This window comes from Aegilops tauschii, chromosome 1 (assembly GCF_002575655.3).
Source record: "Aegilops tauschii subsp. strangulata cultivar AL8/78 chromosome 1, Aet v6.0, whole genome shotgun sequence".
Taxonomy (NCBI): Eukaryota; Viridiplantae; Streptophyta; class Magnoliopsida; order Poales; family Poaceae; genus Aegilops; species Aegilops tauschii.
Genome location: NC_053035.3, coordinates 151385711 through 151399863, shown reverse-complemented (window position 1 = coordinate 151399863; position 14153 = coordinate 151385711). Strand labels below are relative to the sequence as shown.

At 44.6% G+C, this 14153-nt stretch overlaps 1 protein-coding gene and 1 long non-coding RNA gene across 2 annotated transcripts in view; one reads left to right on the top strand and one right to left on the bottom strand.

Moving 5' to 3' along the window:
- The window catches only part of LOC109764137 (pentatricopeptide repeat-containing protein MRL1, chloroplastic), a 28710-nt gene extending 24239 nt beyond the window's left edge, over positions 1-4471 (top strand). The window contains exons 15-19 of the mRNA XM_020322982.4: positions 534-765; positions 845-937; positions 3000-3048; positions 3783-3876; positions 4097-4471. Of these exons, the coding sequence (XP_020178571.1) occupies positions 534-765; positions 845-937; positions 3000-3048; positions 3783-3876; positions 4097-4325 (697 nt within the window). The 3' untranslated portion in view covers positions 4326-4471. The remainder of the gene's footprint in view (positions 1-533; positions 766-844; positions 938-2999; positions 3049-3782; positions 3877-4096) is intronic.
- A 1462-nt stretch (positions 4472-5933) lies between these two features.
- Positions 5934-6687, bottom strand: LOC109764138 (uncharacterized). The gene is made up of 2 exons (XR_002233099.4): positions 6438-6687; positions 5934-6312 (listed from the first exon to the last, which is right to left on the bottom strand). It is a non-coding gene; the product is annotated as an uncharacterized lncRNA (long non-coding RNA).
- Positions 6688-14153: the final 7466 nt, after the last annotated feature.

The following is a 14153-nucleotide window of genomic DNA, read 5'->3' as shown; positions in this document are numbered from 1 at the left end:
CTGCACCTGCAACTCGTGCTCCCGATCGAATTTTTTTAGGTCCCTGATCTGAGCAAACTGCTCATTGTCTGCTCTATCCCATAGCTAACCTCCAGCTCGCATCCAAGCCATATTGTCCCCTCGTACTATCACCCTAGATATTTCCCCGCATGTGGGAAACTGTTTGCGAGCATGGAGTTCTGCTCCATTGACAAGATACTGGAGAGGAACACGGAGATATATGGGTTGCCGCCGAGTCTCAGTCACTGGACTGCTGTTCTACTACTGGTTAGGCCTATGCATGCTATGGTATGGAGGGAACATAGAGGACAATCTACGGCTTGAATCCATATCCAATCAGGAAAGAGGCATCATGCTATGGAGTACAATTGGGTTCTAATATGGAATCAATAGATATAAACTTCAATTATTACTGGTACCATATACTCAGTTCATTGTTACTCATTGAGACACTTATGTTGGGACGGAGGGAGTATATAATCAGTTCTGTAGTTTTCTTTGTCAGAAGCTTATATTTGTTGATTCCTTTGTAGGACTTCCTCAGCAATTATGGTTTTCCGTCAGGCAATCACCGCTGGTCTGCTACCCTCAAGCGATGTTTTATCTCAAGTGCTGGGTTGTTTGAGGTTTCCTCATGACAGTTCATTGAAAACCACTTTCATTGATAATATGGGAATAAGTTGTGATATGCCACATCACCCCAATACAAATTCACTGTTGGAAGGATTCGGTGAATATGATATCCGTGCTTTTTCAGTACTGGAGGTAGAGATGCTATCTTTCTATGAAACCATGATTCCATTTCAGTATTCTTTAGGTATTAAAGCAGCATTTATTGTCACAGGAAGGTGGCTTGTTAGGAGCAGTTGCAAGCACTTCTACAAAATATAGTCAAATTGTCATTGATGCAAGAAAGTCAAACATCTACACAGCCGAGGTTTCTTTTTTCTTATTACATGTTACTTTCATGAAAACTACTTTAGCACTCTTGTTTGAATTTATGCAATTAGGCCATTGTGGAAAGTAGACGGAGAAGCAATCTTTGATAACGAGGTTCAACGATTAATTTTTACATCCCCAGGACAATAGACGCATGTGCTAAATCTACAACAATTAGACGCATCTCGACCATCCCACCACGGCCGGTCCAGTCCCCCTACCATGGACACTCGGACCATCCCCTTCATGATCTTGTGTCTAGCTTACTAGTTTTGTCTAGTTTACTTTGGCTACCCCAGGGTGCCTTTATATATTATTAGGCCAGTGTTACACCTGTTCGACTCAACACCCAACCTTTGAAATATTGAGCTGTGGTGTGCGTGTATAATTTTAGCACTGAGATTATGTGTACATACTTACTACTTAGTGCTTGTGGTAGAAACAACCATAAATATTAAGTGCATCGTACGTACGTAGTTGATTTCGGAAGCATAGTATAATCCTTTTTTCTAGGCACTAGAGTATGTAGAATATACAGATATTTCTGGGATGGAGATTTTTGCAAACATTATGGATAACGTCATATGCATGGAGTATGTTTGTATGACAAATATAAATACATATGTATGTGCTGCATATGTGATGTCATACATGCATCATAGGGGGGTTAGCAATCATCGATCTATGGATGTTTGCATGTAGCTCACCAATATGGAGTATACTACTCCCTCTGTCCGGAATTACTTGTCGCTCAAACAGATGTATCTAGCACTGAAATATGTCTAGATACATCCATTTTAGCGACAACCAACTCCGGACAGAGGTAGTACTATCCTTATAAAAGGTACTAGTACGGTGTATAGCAGTACGCTTATGAAGTATATATACTTTGAATTGTGATATTAAATAGAGAGTATATGTACTTCTAATCGAAGCTAGTAAGGAGTATATATAACTATATAAGCACTTTTAATTGCTGTATCAGAGAGAAGTATATGTTAATATTCTTATAGATAGCCAGGAAAAAGATGGCCGTGATGTCAGCCAATGCATCATGCATAGTTCATATTCATACATTCTACATATTACATTACGTCTCAGCAAGTAAACGATGGAAACTAAGCAATATGTTCTTCTGGACGCATATCGCTTGTCGAAGGCGCAATCGACAAGCGGTGGATTATTGTGACATGTAATACAACCTTTTTTTATACTTCCTCCGTCCGGAATTAGTTGACACTCAAACGGATGTATCTAGCACTGAAATACGTCTAGATACATCCGTTTGAGCGTCATCTAATTCCGGATGGAAGTAGTATATGGTAGGAGCTCTGCGCATTCTATTTGAGAGGGAGAGAGTATACGGTGAGAAAGAGAGGGGGGAGGGAGGGGAGGCTCTTGGCACAGTGGTTTTCTTGACTAAGCCAACCTCTCGCCGGCAGCCTGCCCATGAAGAGAATTCGCCTCCTGGTGAGAAGCCACAGAAAGAACCTGCATTTATTCTCCGACAGCCTTCAAGATGGCATCCAAACATATTGGGACCGGAGAAAACGAGCCCTGAAACTGGATGGCATATGCGGAGCTAGCCGTGTATGTGTCATCCTCTGTCCACTGCCACGTGACCACGTCCTTACCCTCAGGTGAAAGGGGTATATCCCGACTTCCCGAGTCAACATCCAAAGATGGATAAACTCGTGAACCTGCTGAGCCGTGCAAATGCTCCCGAGTGGATGAACCTGCCTACTACCCTGAAGCACCCAGGCAACCGAGATGCTTTTGCGCCGCAGCATCTCGAAGAAGCTGGGAGCGATCTAGCTGGTGTCATGTCATTCAGCCACCTAGACATTATTGAAGCATGCACATGCAACAATAATTTGGAAGGTTGCCAATTGTTGCCTGGAGAGGCTTGCTAACGGGTTATAGAAACCAACAACCCAATATGAATTGGATGGATCATGGATTGATCCAACGGCCGGCGCTCCGGGTGCCCAGGCACCTAAGTGCCCCAGATATTTTACCTATATAATATATAGTACATACTTATAGTTCACTTTTGTCAGGTTTCTCTTCTATCGACATTGAAGTCTTTGAAGCATCGACTAGCTGCAGGTGAATCCGAAAGTATTCCTTGATGCCTAAAATAGTTTACTTTGTCTACAATAAATTTGTTGTAGAACTGTTTGAAGAATAATAAATACACATTATATTTCTAATATTTGTTGTTAAATCGGCCAAAGCAGATATGTAGAATCTGAAACTGTTTTACACAACATTATTGGTAAACTAAGATATTTATTCTGACATAGTCCAATTTATCCCAATCTTTTTGTCTGGTTCCGAGTTGCTGCGGCTTAGATGACTTGTGCTGAATCAAATCTATCTAGGGAATTATAAGGAACTTGCAACTTATTGATAAACTTTGTACTCGCCCCGTCCGGAATTACTTGTCACTCAAACGGATGTATCTAGCACTGAAATACGTCTAGATACATCCATTTCAGCGATAACTAATTTCGGATGGAGGTAGTATTAATCACCAGTTTCTAGTTCTAGGAGGAACCCTCCAAGTAACTACCAAATACTCCCTCCGTTCCCAAATATAAGTCTTTTTAGACATTTCAAATGGACTAGAACATACGGATGTATGTAGACATATTTTAGAGTGTAGATTCACTCATTTTGCTCCGTATGTAGTCACTTGTTGGAATCTCTAAAAAGACTTATATTTAGGAACGGAGGGAGTAGTAGTGTGATTTCCATGTGCAAATAGAAGAAGACTTAAAAATATATAGTGTAATTCACATCTTGCTCCCTTAGTTCTAATTACACGTTATGACATGCAGGTGCAAGGTTACCAAATGTTACAATTCTATTACCCACCGAAAAGAAACAAGTTGATCTTGATGAAAGGGAGAAAACACTTAAACTTGCTGGAAGGTGAAAATCACATTTAATTCCTTGAATACTTGTCCTGTATATCAGAAATTTTCGTCTAATAATTAAGTTAGTCTCAGCTCTGATGATTTCATTTGCTTGAAAAGCTACTGTGCTAACATCTACAAATATCATAATCTGCTGAGTCAAATAGAATTTCTCTTTTGTGCCTTGCACATTATCCAATAAACCTGAAGAGACTAGTTTGGGTTGTGACATGCAGAGTCGGCCAAGCAGTTGGCTCCCTGCTGAGAAGATTAGGAATTAAATATCAAGGCGAGGAGTCCCACGGGAGGATGAGGATCAACGGCCTCACATTAAGAAGGTGGTTTAACCCAAAATTTACAAGCGCACCCTCCACAGGAGCTCCAGTTGAGTTGCTTCCACTGCCCTCGCGGTTAGCCAAAGGGATTGCTGATCAGCAGCGTGATATCAGAAGCCTTTCTCTATAGTGCAGGTCTTACCTTTCCTGTGTCCCGATTGTTGTGTATGCCAAGAAGGCAATTACTGTACAATCAGCAGATAGCAGGGCCGGTCTTGGCTCTTATTTTTTTTTGAGAACGTTGACACTTTATTAATTAAGCAACAAAGTTACATAGTCTTGCGGATACAGCCCGGAGCGGCAGAATGAAAAATACAAAGACTAACAGAGTTTATACAAGACTTGGTACATGGGCCAGAAAATTAAAGTGTTGGCTCACATTGCAGGTGAGAGTGGGACTAAGACTACTCACAGTGGGGAGTAACTTAGACTAGTAACATGCATAGTAACATGCATATGAGACGCGGATTTGTGGCACCTAGGTGCTCCACCCAACGAAAATCTTAGGCAGCCGTTACTCTCCCCAGATCAAGCCATTAAATGATCGAATCATTTTATCGGGATAGATACGTTGGACATACAAGGAGGTAATACAGGAAAGCGGGCCCATGGATTTATTGACCTATGTACGGAGCAGAGACTGCTGGAAATAAGATGACCTGGTTTCCAATCAATCAATGCCATGGCATTGAATATTGCAATGTACTTCCACGTGAAATTCTGAAGAGATTGGTGCAGGCAGAAATAAAGATTATAAAATTTGAAAACAAAAGAGAGGTCAGCACTGACGGTGTATTTGGTCTACAACACACTTCTGTAAACCAAAGATTACATGGGTCAATAAGATAGAACTGACAGTACATTGCGTCAGCAACACATTTTCACATTTAAGCCTAAGAAATTCATCAGGTCTCATACATAGTACTTCCTCCGTAAACTAATATAAAAACGTTTAGATCACTAAAATAGTGATCTAAATACTCTTATATTAGTTTACAGAGGGAGTACATTTTAGGAGGCAATCTTACAGGATCGTTAATTAGCTATGACCTGATCTTAAAACTGACAATACATCGACAGCTACTTAACAACTAACTACAGACAATATAGGTTCAGTGAGGAAGTGAAAATTAGAAAAAGAAGCTTACATTAGCGATCATGCTTCCTGGGTAGTTAGTTACCTACTAATTAAACTGGGAGTTAACGCTTCGAATGAGTACTGACAAGTACAGGCAAGAGCAGCTAAGTCGGCGCTAGCAAGAAAAATCCACTGCCTAATTTTTATTACCTAGAAACAACTCAGACTCATCCATGCGCAAAAAAAAAAAAAAAAAATCACTGCCCCATCATACATGATTCACAAAAATAATTTGACAATGAATCTTGATGCACTGATTAACCATCATCACATACATTTCAACCATCATCACATACATTTCAACCATCATCACATACATTTCAGATAACATGGTTTGTCAGCAAATACATTCCAAGGGAGTAGATCCATCAACAAATTTACAACATTGACAGTGATAATACTTGATGACATTGTTCTATGATGCATAAAAATATAATTACAATTATAGATCCATCAACGAACTCAACAATCGGGCAATATAACTACTCGAAAAAGCACTCCGTGGAATTTCATTGATAAAAATGCACTAATTAATCACCCAAAATTTTAGAAGGTGGAAATTGTGATTCACAGTCCAGGAAAACCTACTAATTTCCCGGATTTGTCCCCATTGAAAAAAAGAACAGATTTGAAAACAGATCTGATCTCATACAAAAAAAATCAGGAAACTTTCCAGAGAGAAAAAACGAGGAAAGAAAATGGCTTGGAGAAGAGCTCGCTGGAACAATCTGATATCGTACAAAAAAAGTTCCAGGAAACCTGGACAGAAAAATCGAGGAAAGAAACTTTCTCAGAGAAAAAACGAGAAAAGAAAATTCCAGGAAACTTGATTGATTACTTAACTAATAATTAAAGGTAACTTCAGCGGTGGGCGATAGCGCGTCATTAGTTCTTGAGGTAGAGATGGAGAACCCCTGCTAGGTGGAGGATGCCGATTACGAGGATCCATCTGAGGGCGCCCAGGCTGTAGCTGGTTTGACTTGGTGCGTGGATGAACAACAGGAACAAGTAGTTTTGTTATAGGAAAGAACTGGATGCAAACCTCAAGCGGTGGATTCAAGGAGGTGCTTCGATTGAATAGAATGGGTAAAGGGCTGGACTCACATGGTGATGCTCGCACTTGTAGAAATGTTTGTCGGGGTTCTTCTCGGTCTGGGAGACCCACCAGTGCACTGCACGTCGCCATTGTTGCACCACGGGCAGCGGATGAGAGGAAGAGGAGCCTGCTCCTGGAAGTAGGGTGCGAGTGACTGGAAGGAGGAGGAGGCACACATGTCGCCGGATCTAGTAGATCGCCTGGTTTAGATTGGGAACGAGCAGAAAAATGGGGAACGGAATGACCTTTGAGGAAGAGGAACAGTGCGAGGTAGGAGGAAATATCAAAGACTACGGCGTGGTAAATGAGAGAGCAGGTGGGGCTTGGTGGACCAGCGTCTCCCCTCCTGATAGGTCTAGCTTGTACTCCCTCCGTTCCAAAATAAATGACTCAACTTTGTACTAATACGAGCAGTTTTGTTCCAGGTATTTTAGGGATATATAGCTAAATACAGCGCATTTAAACCAAGTGATCCGAATCTATATGCAAGGGAACGATGGTGATGTGGGTGGGTGGAGCACCTAGGTGCTCCAGTGCATTTTCCCATGCATATGTTACTACTCTACTCTATGTTACTACTTCCTCCGTTCCAAATTACTCGTCGTGGTTTTAGTTCAACTAAAACCACTAAAACCACGACGAGTAATTTGGAATAGAGGGAGTATATATATGGGTGTCATGCGACTCTTCATTTATTAGGTTGTAGACTCATCTTTCTTGGTATGTGTGATGTTACTCAGGCTGGTTGTAATGGGGAGTATCATATACGGTACCATGATATGATACCATACCCTCTCTTTCCTCATTTAATTGTGTGCCACTTGTAACGCCCACGATGCGGCTATATCTCCCACGTGTCGAGGCACGACTTAGAGGCATAACCGCATTGTGGTTTGTCGCAAAAAGGGTCATCTTCACACAATCTCATGTAATGAACAAGAATGGGATAAAGAGTTGGCTTACAATCGCCACTTCACACAATACATAAATAAATCATACATCAATCAGAGTACACACATAGACCGACTACAGTCAAAGCCAAAAGAAAAGAAGATAACCCAACTGCTAGATCCCTGATCGTCCCAACTGGGCTCCACTACTGATCAACAGGAAACGAAACAACACAACGAACAAGATCTTCATCGAGCTCCCACTTGAGCTCAGTTGCGTCACCTGCACTGGTATCATCGGCACCTGCAACTGTTTTGGAAGGATCTGGTGAGTCACGAGGACTCAGCAATCTCACACCCGCGAGATCAAGACTATTTAAGCTTATAGGAAGGAAAGGGTAGTGAAGTTGAGCTGCAGCAAGCACTAAGCATATATGGTGGCTAACATACGCAAATAAGAGCGAGGAGAGAAGCAACGGAACGGTCGTGAAGCTAGCAATGATCAAGAAGTGATCCTGAACTCCTACTTACGTCAAACATAACTCAAAAGCCGTGTTCACTTCCCGGACTCCGCCGAAAAGAAACCATCACGGCTACACACGCGGTTGATGCATTTTAGTTAAGTCGAGTGTCAAGTTCTCTACAACCGGACATTAACAAATTCCCATCTGCCACATAACCGCGGGCACGGCTTTCGAAAGATAATACCCTGCAGGGGTGTCCCAACTTAGCCCATTATAAGCTCTCACGGTCAACGAAGGATAAACCTTCTCCCAGGAAGACCCGATCAGTCTCGGAATCCCGGTTTACAAGACATTTCGACAATGGTTAAACAAGACCAGCAAGACCACCCGCTGTGCCGACAAATCCCGATAGGAGCTGCACATATCTCGTTCTCAGGGCACACCGGATAAGCTAAGCGTACAGGTACCGACGTAACCCAAGTTGCCAAGGTATGGTCCCGCACGGTGCTCTAGTGTGGACCAACACTCAGAGGAGCACTGGCCCGGGGGTTAAAATAAAGATGACCCTTGAGTCTGCAGAACCCAAGGGAAAAAGGCTTAGGTAGGCAAATGGTAAAACCAAGGTTGGGCCTTGCTGGAGGAGTTTTATTCAAAGCGAACTGTCAAGGGGGTCCCATAAATCACCCAACCGCGTAAGGAACGCAAAATCAAGGAACATAACACCGGTATGACGGAAACTAGGGCGGCAAGAGTGGAACAAAACACCAGGCATAAGGCCGAGCCTTCCACCCTTTACCAATTATATAGATGCATTAATAATATAAGAGATATTGTGATATCCCAACATATCCATGCTCCAACATTGAACAAACTGAATCTTCACCTGCAACTAGCAACGCTATAAGAAGGGCTGAGCAAGAGCGGTAACTTAGCCAAACAACGGTTTGCTGGGAAAGGATGGTTAGAGGCTTGACATGGTAACATGGGAGGCATGATATAGCAAGTGGTAGGTAGCGCAGCATAGCAATAGAACGAACAACTAGCAAGCAAAGATAGAAGTGGTTTCGAGGGTATGGTCATCTTGGCTGAAATCCCGCTAGGAAGAAGAACGAGTCCATGAAGAAGACAAACGGACATGGTCGAACGAATCCTCACAACTCCGGAACGAAACCGAAGCTAACGAGAGAAGCCAACCGGAAAGAAACAAATAACATAGTAAACAACCACCACATACACATGGCATGATGCACAAACAAGTATGATGCATGTCCGATTTAATGAGGCATGGCATGGCAAAATGCACAAACAATACTACAAATTAAGTGGAGCTCAATATGCAACGAGTTGCTTATTGACGAAACACCACATTCAAGTTATTTAGTTCTCTCGGTTATGTACCCAACAATGTTAAATGTTGATTAACATGGCAAGAGGTGAAGCATAAGTAAACTACACATTTTAGGCAATTTAAATGAGGCCGGAAACAATAAACAACTATTCCGAAAAATCCTCATGTCCATATTTTAGATTTGGTACTGTTCTGCCTAAAACCATATTTTATTGTTGTTAAACAGGAAAATAAGGTGCAACATGTTAATCTATGCATTTTTCCACCCCATTCACATATTAAGTTTATTAAATTAGGAGCTACGGTTATTTAGTTATGGAATAAATCATTTTAACATGGCATTTGAGCAAAATTAAACAAACAACATTTTAAACATTTTAAACATGGATGAGAGCAGCATATTATGAAACTAGATGAAATTCTAAGCATTTTTCATATATAAACCATTTTAATATGATGCATGGTTAATTAATTATTAATGCATGAACATGAGGGGTTTTTCTGTAAAACTGCAGTTCTCTGGATAAATGCGAAAATCGCAGCAGTAGGAAAAAAACACTACGGGCCGAAACTGGAATAGGCAGCCCAACAGAGGAAAGGCCACGGGGGCTGCTCATATTGGGCCTAAAGGCCGAGGCAGAGGAGGGCTCGCGCAGGCTGGCGCTAGAGGCCGGTGTCTTGGCGCTGGGCCTTGATGAGGCAAGAGGAGGGTCAACGAGACCGCTCGGGGCAGAGCAGCTCGATGCAGAGAAGGGGACTTGGTGTTGTGGCTTCAGACGAAGCAAGGCGCGACTGCCGCAGCACGGGGTGCGAAGCAGAGGCAACGGCGGTGGCTGGCGGCGGACGTGGCGCGAGGGGAACCGGGCGGAGGCGACCCGATCCGGCGGCAGGGAGCTCCTGCGGGGTAGTCAGAACGGCGGCGGCGGCCATGGCCTCCACCTGCGAGAAAGAGAAAGGCGGGGTGAGGGAGAGGGGAAGAACCAGAGTTGGAAGGGAAGGAAGAGGGGCGGAGGTGCTCATCTGCCGGTCACCGGCCACGCGAGGCGGAGCAAGACAGGGGTTCGGGCATGCGGCGCACGGGCGCTCCTGGCGGAGACCTACTGGAGTTGCCGTCGGTGAGGAGGATCGGGCGGCGCGGCTACCGACGGCACTAGTGTTGCGAGAACCGACGAGGACGAACAGCAGAAGGCCGGCCCTGGAGCGCTGGTGCTCAACGTGAGGAGAAGGAGGGATCCATGGGAGAAGAGACCGGGGTAGAGGAGGCCATCGGGGCGGGTGCAGAGGCGAGGTGCTTGGATCTGCAGCAGCTCGGGGCTCCGGTGGCGCGTGCTGACAGAGTGGAGGCAAGGCAGTGGCTTGGGGAGGCCTCGGATCCGAGGAGGCTGGCGCTTGGTGGTTGGCTGGGCGAGGGGATCCAAGGAGATTGGGCGAGGGGATCCCGAGGTGGGAGATGAGTGCGACGACGGCGGCAGGGACAAATCCCCTAGAATTTAGGGTTGGTCTATTTAAATAGGTAGGGGATTAGGGTAGGGATTAATCCGGTCCGTCCGATTATAATCGGGCGGTCGTAAATAAATAGGTTAGGTAGCCCGAATAATAAAACGGAGATGTTTTATAGATGTTAGGAGATGATCTGAATGCAACGGTGATGACTGAGCGGGTCGGGTTCGGGACAGGTTTCGGACGCGCGCGAGAAGGGGTTTGAGTATTGTGTAGAGAGGGTCAAACGGTCGGGCATCAAACGAATGACGGTCTCGAGAAAGGTCAACAGAGACGAGGAAGAAGCGGCAACTATCAACGGGTGCAAGTTTTATGAAAACATGAGAATGCAATGCTCATGATGACACGATGAAATGCAACAAATAAATAAATACACACAACGATAACGAAAAATATGGAAGCCGTCTGGAGCGTCGGTCTCGGGGCGTTACAACACTCTACCACTACAAGAGGATCTCGTCCCGAGATCTAAGATGGCACCGGAGAGAAACGGAAGGGGAAGAGGAGAGGTAAAGCTAAGTTGCTTCTTTGACAAACGAGTGAAACCACGAACCTTGTGTAACACCCCGCATGTAACTTGCCATATTTGTAACTCCGACTCTTGCCATTTTCGGCTATGTGTTATGATATTCCCTCCGTTGTCGGGTTTTGTCTTTCGTTTTGTATTTTGTCATGTCATGCATTTTCATATCATGTCATCATGTGCATTGCATTCGCATACGTGTTCGTCTCATGCATCCGAGCATTTTCCCCGTTGTCCGTTTTCCAATCCGGCGCTCCTATCTCCTCCGGTGCACCCCTCTTGTTTTCTTTCGTGTGCGTGTGTCAAACTTTTTCGGAATGGACCGAGGCTTGTCAAGTGGTCTTCTTATATCACCCGGAGACTACCGGTCAAGTTTCGTTCCATTCGGAGGTCGTTTGGTACTCCAACGGTTAACCGGGCATCCGCAAAGTCCATTTGAGTGTCCAGCAAAACCCCCTTCCAAAACCAGCCCAAAACCCACCAAACTCTCTTCCATGCTCTAGGTCGTTCGATCACGATCGTGTGGGCGAAAACCGCACCTCATTTGGAGTCTCCTAGCTCCCTCTACCTATAAATATGTGGGCATCCCGAAATACAACCGCAGTCTAACCCTAGCCCTCGTCCCACTCCGCCGCCGGACACGTCCAACCGCCCCGCCGCCGCCACGTGTCGCCGCCGGGTCCTCCCGCCGCTGCCGGCCCGCAGGCCCGTCCCCGGCCCCCTCGGCCCGCTCCACCGCGCCGCCTCCCCGCGCCCCGTCCGCCGCATCGGGCCCGCGCCGCCGCGGCCTCCGCGCCGGCCGGCCCCCGCCGCCGCGCCTCCGCCGGCGCTCGCCGCCCCCGCCGGCGACCCCCACCTCCGGCGCCGCTCCGGCCCCTCCTCCGGCCGCTCCCCCGCCGGCCATCTCCCTCGCCTCCTTCCCCGTCGCCGGCCAGGAGCACGGCCTCGATCCGATCTGAACGTATGAGCCCGTTGACTTTTCTCGCCTCAAAAATTTCTCTAAGTGTTGAAATTTTATCTGCATGTGCTTCTGTTCCCGATGCTATAACTCTGTGCATGTAGCTCCGATTCGCGCGTGTAATATGTCAAATTGTTCGTCTCGTGATGCTCTTCATTTTGTTAAATTGCACCTTGTTCATTAGAGGTCATCTTGATGCCCAAATCTTCGTTGGAAGAGGGCTAGTTGCTGTTATTCTCTGGTTCTTGACAGAACTTGGAGATTTGTCATTTTTGTATCATTTAATCTGTGCATCTTTTGAGCATGAGCTCTACATGTGTTTTGTAGTATGCCATGCCATCTTTCCATTGGTGTAGTCCTTGTATTTTTGTGATCTCTGTGGTGACTAGCACAAGCATGCAAAGTAGGCCCCGTAATATTTCTGATTTCAGGGACTTAGTGATTTCTCTAAGTCTTTGTCTGCTGTAATTTTGTTGCCATGTAAACTTGATGCTACAGAGAGATCCATGCATATTTTGGAGATGTTCAGTAAGAATGTTTTGTAGCTATAGTTATAATTGATCCATGCCTGCAATGTTTTGCAATTATGGGGTGCCATAGCATGACTCAATCTTGCACTACTTTTGCTATAAAATATTTCTGGCAGATTCTTAACATGATATGCATTTTTGCCAAGCTTATTGTAGTTGATCCATACATGCTATGCTTTTGTTCTTGCCATGGATAGCTTCATAAACATGCCATCTTGCTGTAGGTATGATTAGTTTGTCATGAATTGCTCTGTAGTGAGTGCATCAAGCTCACAAAGAGGCCTACATATTAATATTTCTGCCATGCTCTGTTTTCTGCCAAGTCTGTAACCTGATAACGAAACTTGCTATGTTAACATGCTTGCCATCATATCTTCTGGTCCTTTTTGGCTTATCATCAGTAAGGGACTTTTGTCATGTGCATTTAGTAGAACACTACCCTACCTTGTTTTGCTATGTTAAGTTCCTGTAGCATGTTGATTTCGTGCTCTGAACATTGCTACCTGATGATGATTTCTGCCATGTCCAGTTTTTCACTAAGTCTGTGAACCTGTAATCTTTTGCACTTTTTCCATGCTTGTTTGAGCTTGATATGTTGTGAACTAGCCGTAGATCATTGTTCATCTTTTGTCAAGCATCTCCTGTAGATTACTGCCATGTGCTTTGTTGCTATGTTGGGGTGCTGTAGCATTGTTGTTTGTTGCATTTTAAGTGCTATCTTGCTGTTTATCGCAGTTTAGTGTCATTCTTGTTTTGCTTGCCATTTGCAAACCGTGCATCCGATTCCGGTGATCTTTATATCGATTTTGACCGAAATCATCTCATCTTTCCAGTGGCATGCTTGGTTTGCCAAGTTACTGCCATGTTCATCTTTTTCCCTCCGAAGCACGCATATGCATCGCATATCATATCTTGCATATCATACATGTTTTGCATCTTGTTGCTTGCGCATTTCTCGTTGTTGATTGTGGTTCCGTTTGTTGTGTTCTTGTCTTGGGTAGAGCCGGGAGACGAGTTCGTGAACGAGGAACCTGTCGAGTACGCTTACGAGGATCAAGCTGTCGACAACTCTGAGAATCTTGCAGACAAGATGACCACCCCTCGAAATCACTTCTATCTTTGCTATGCTAGTTGTTCGCTCTATTGCCATGCTCGCTACCTATCTTTTGCTATATCATGTCTCCCATTTTAGCCATGTCAGCCCTAACCATCCTTTCCTAGCAAACCGTTGTTTGGCTATGTTACCGCTTTTGCTCAGCCCTTCTTATAGCGTTGCTAGTTGCAGGTGAAGTTGAAGTTTGTTCCATGTCGGAACATGGATATGTTGGGATATCACAATATCTCTTATTTAATTAATGCATCTATATATTTTGGTAAAGGGTGGAAGGCTCAGCCTTATGCCTGGTGTTTTGTTCCACTCTTGCCGCCCTAATTACTGTTATACCGGGATTATGTTCCTTGAGTTTGCGTTCCTTACGCAGTCGGGTGATTTATGGGACCCCCTTGACAGT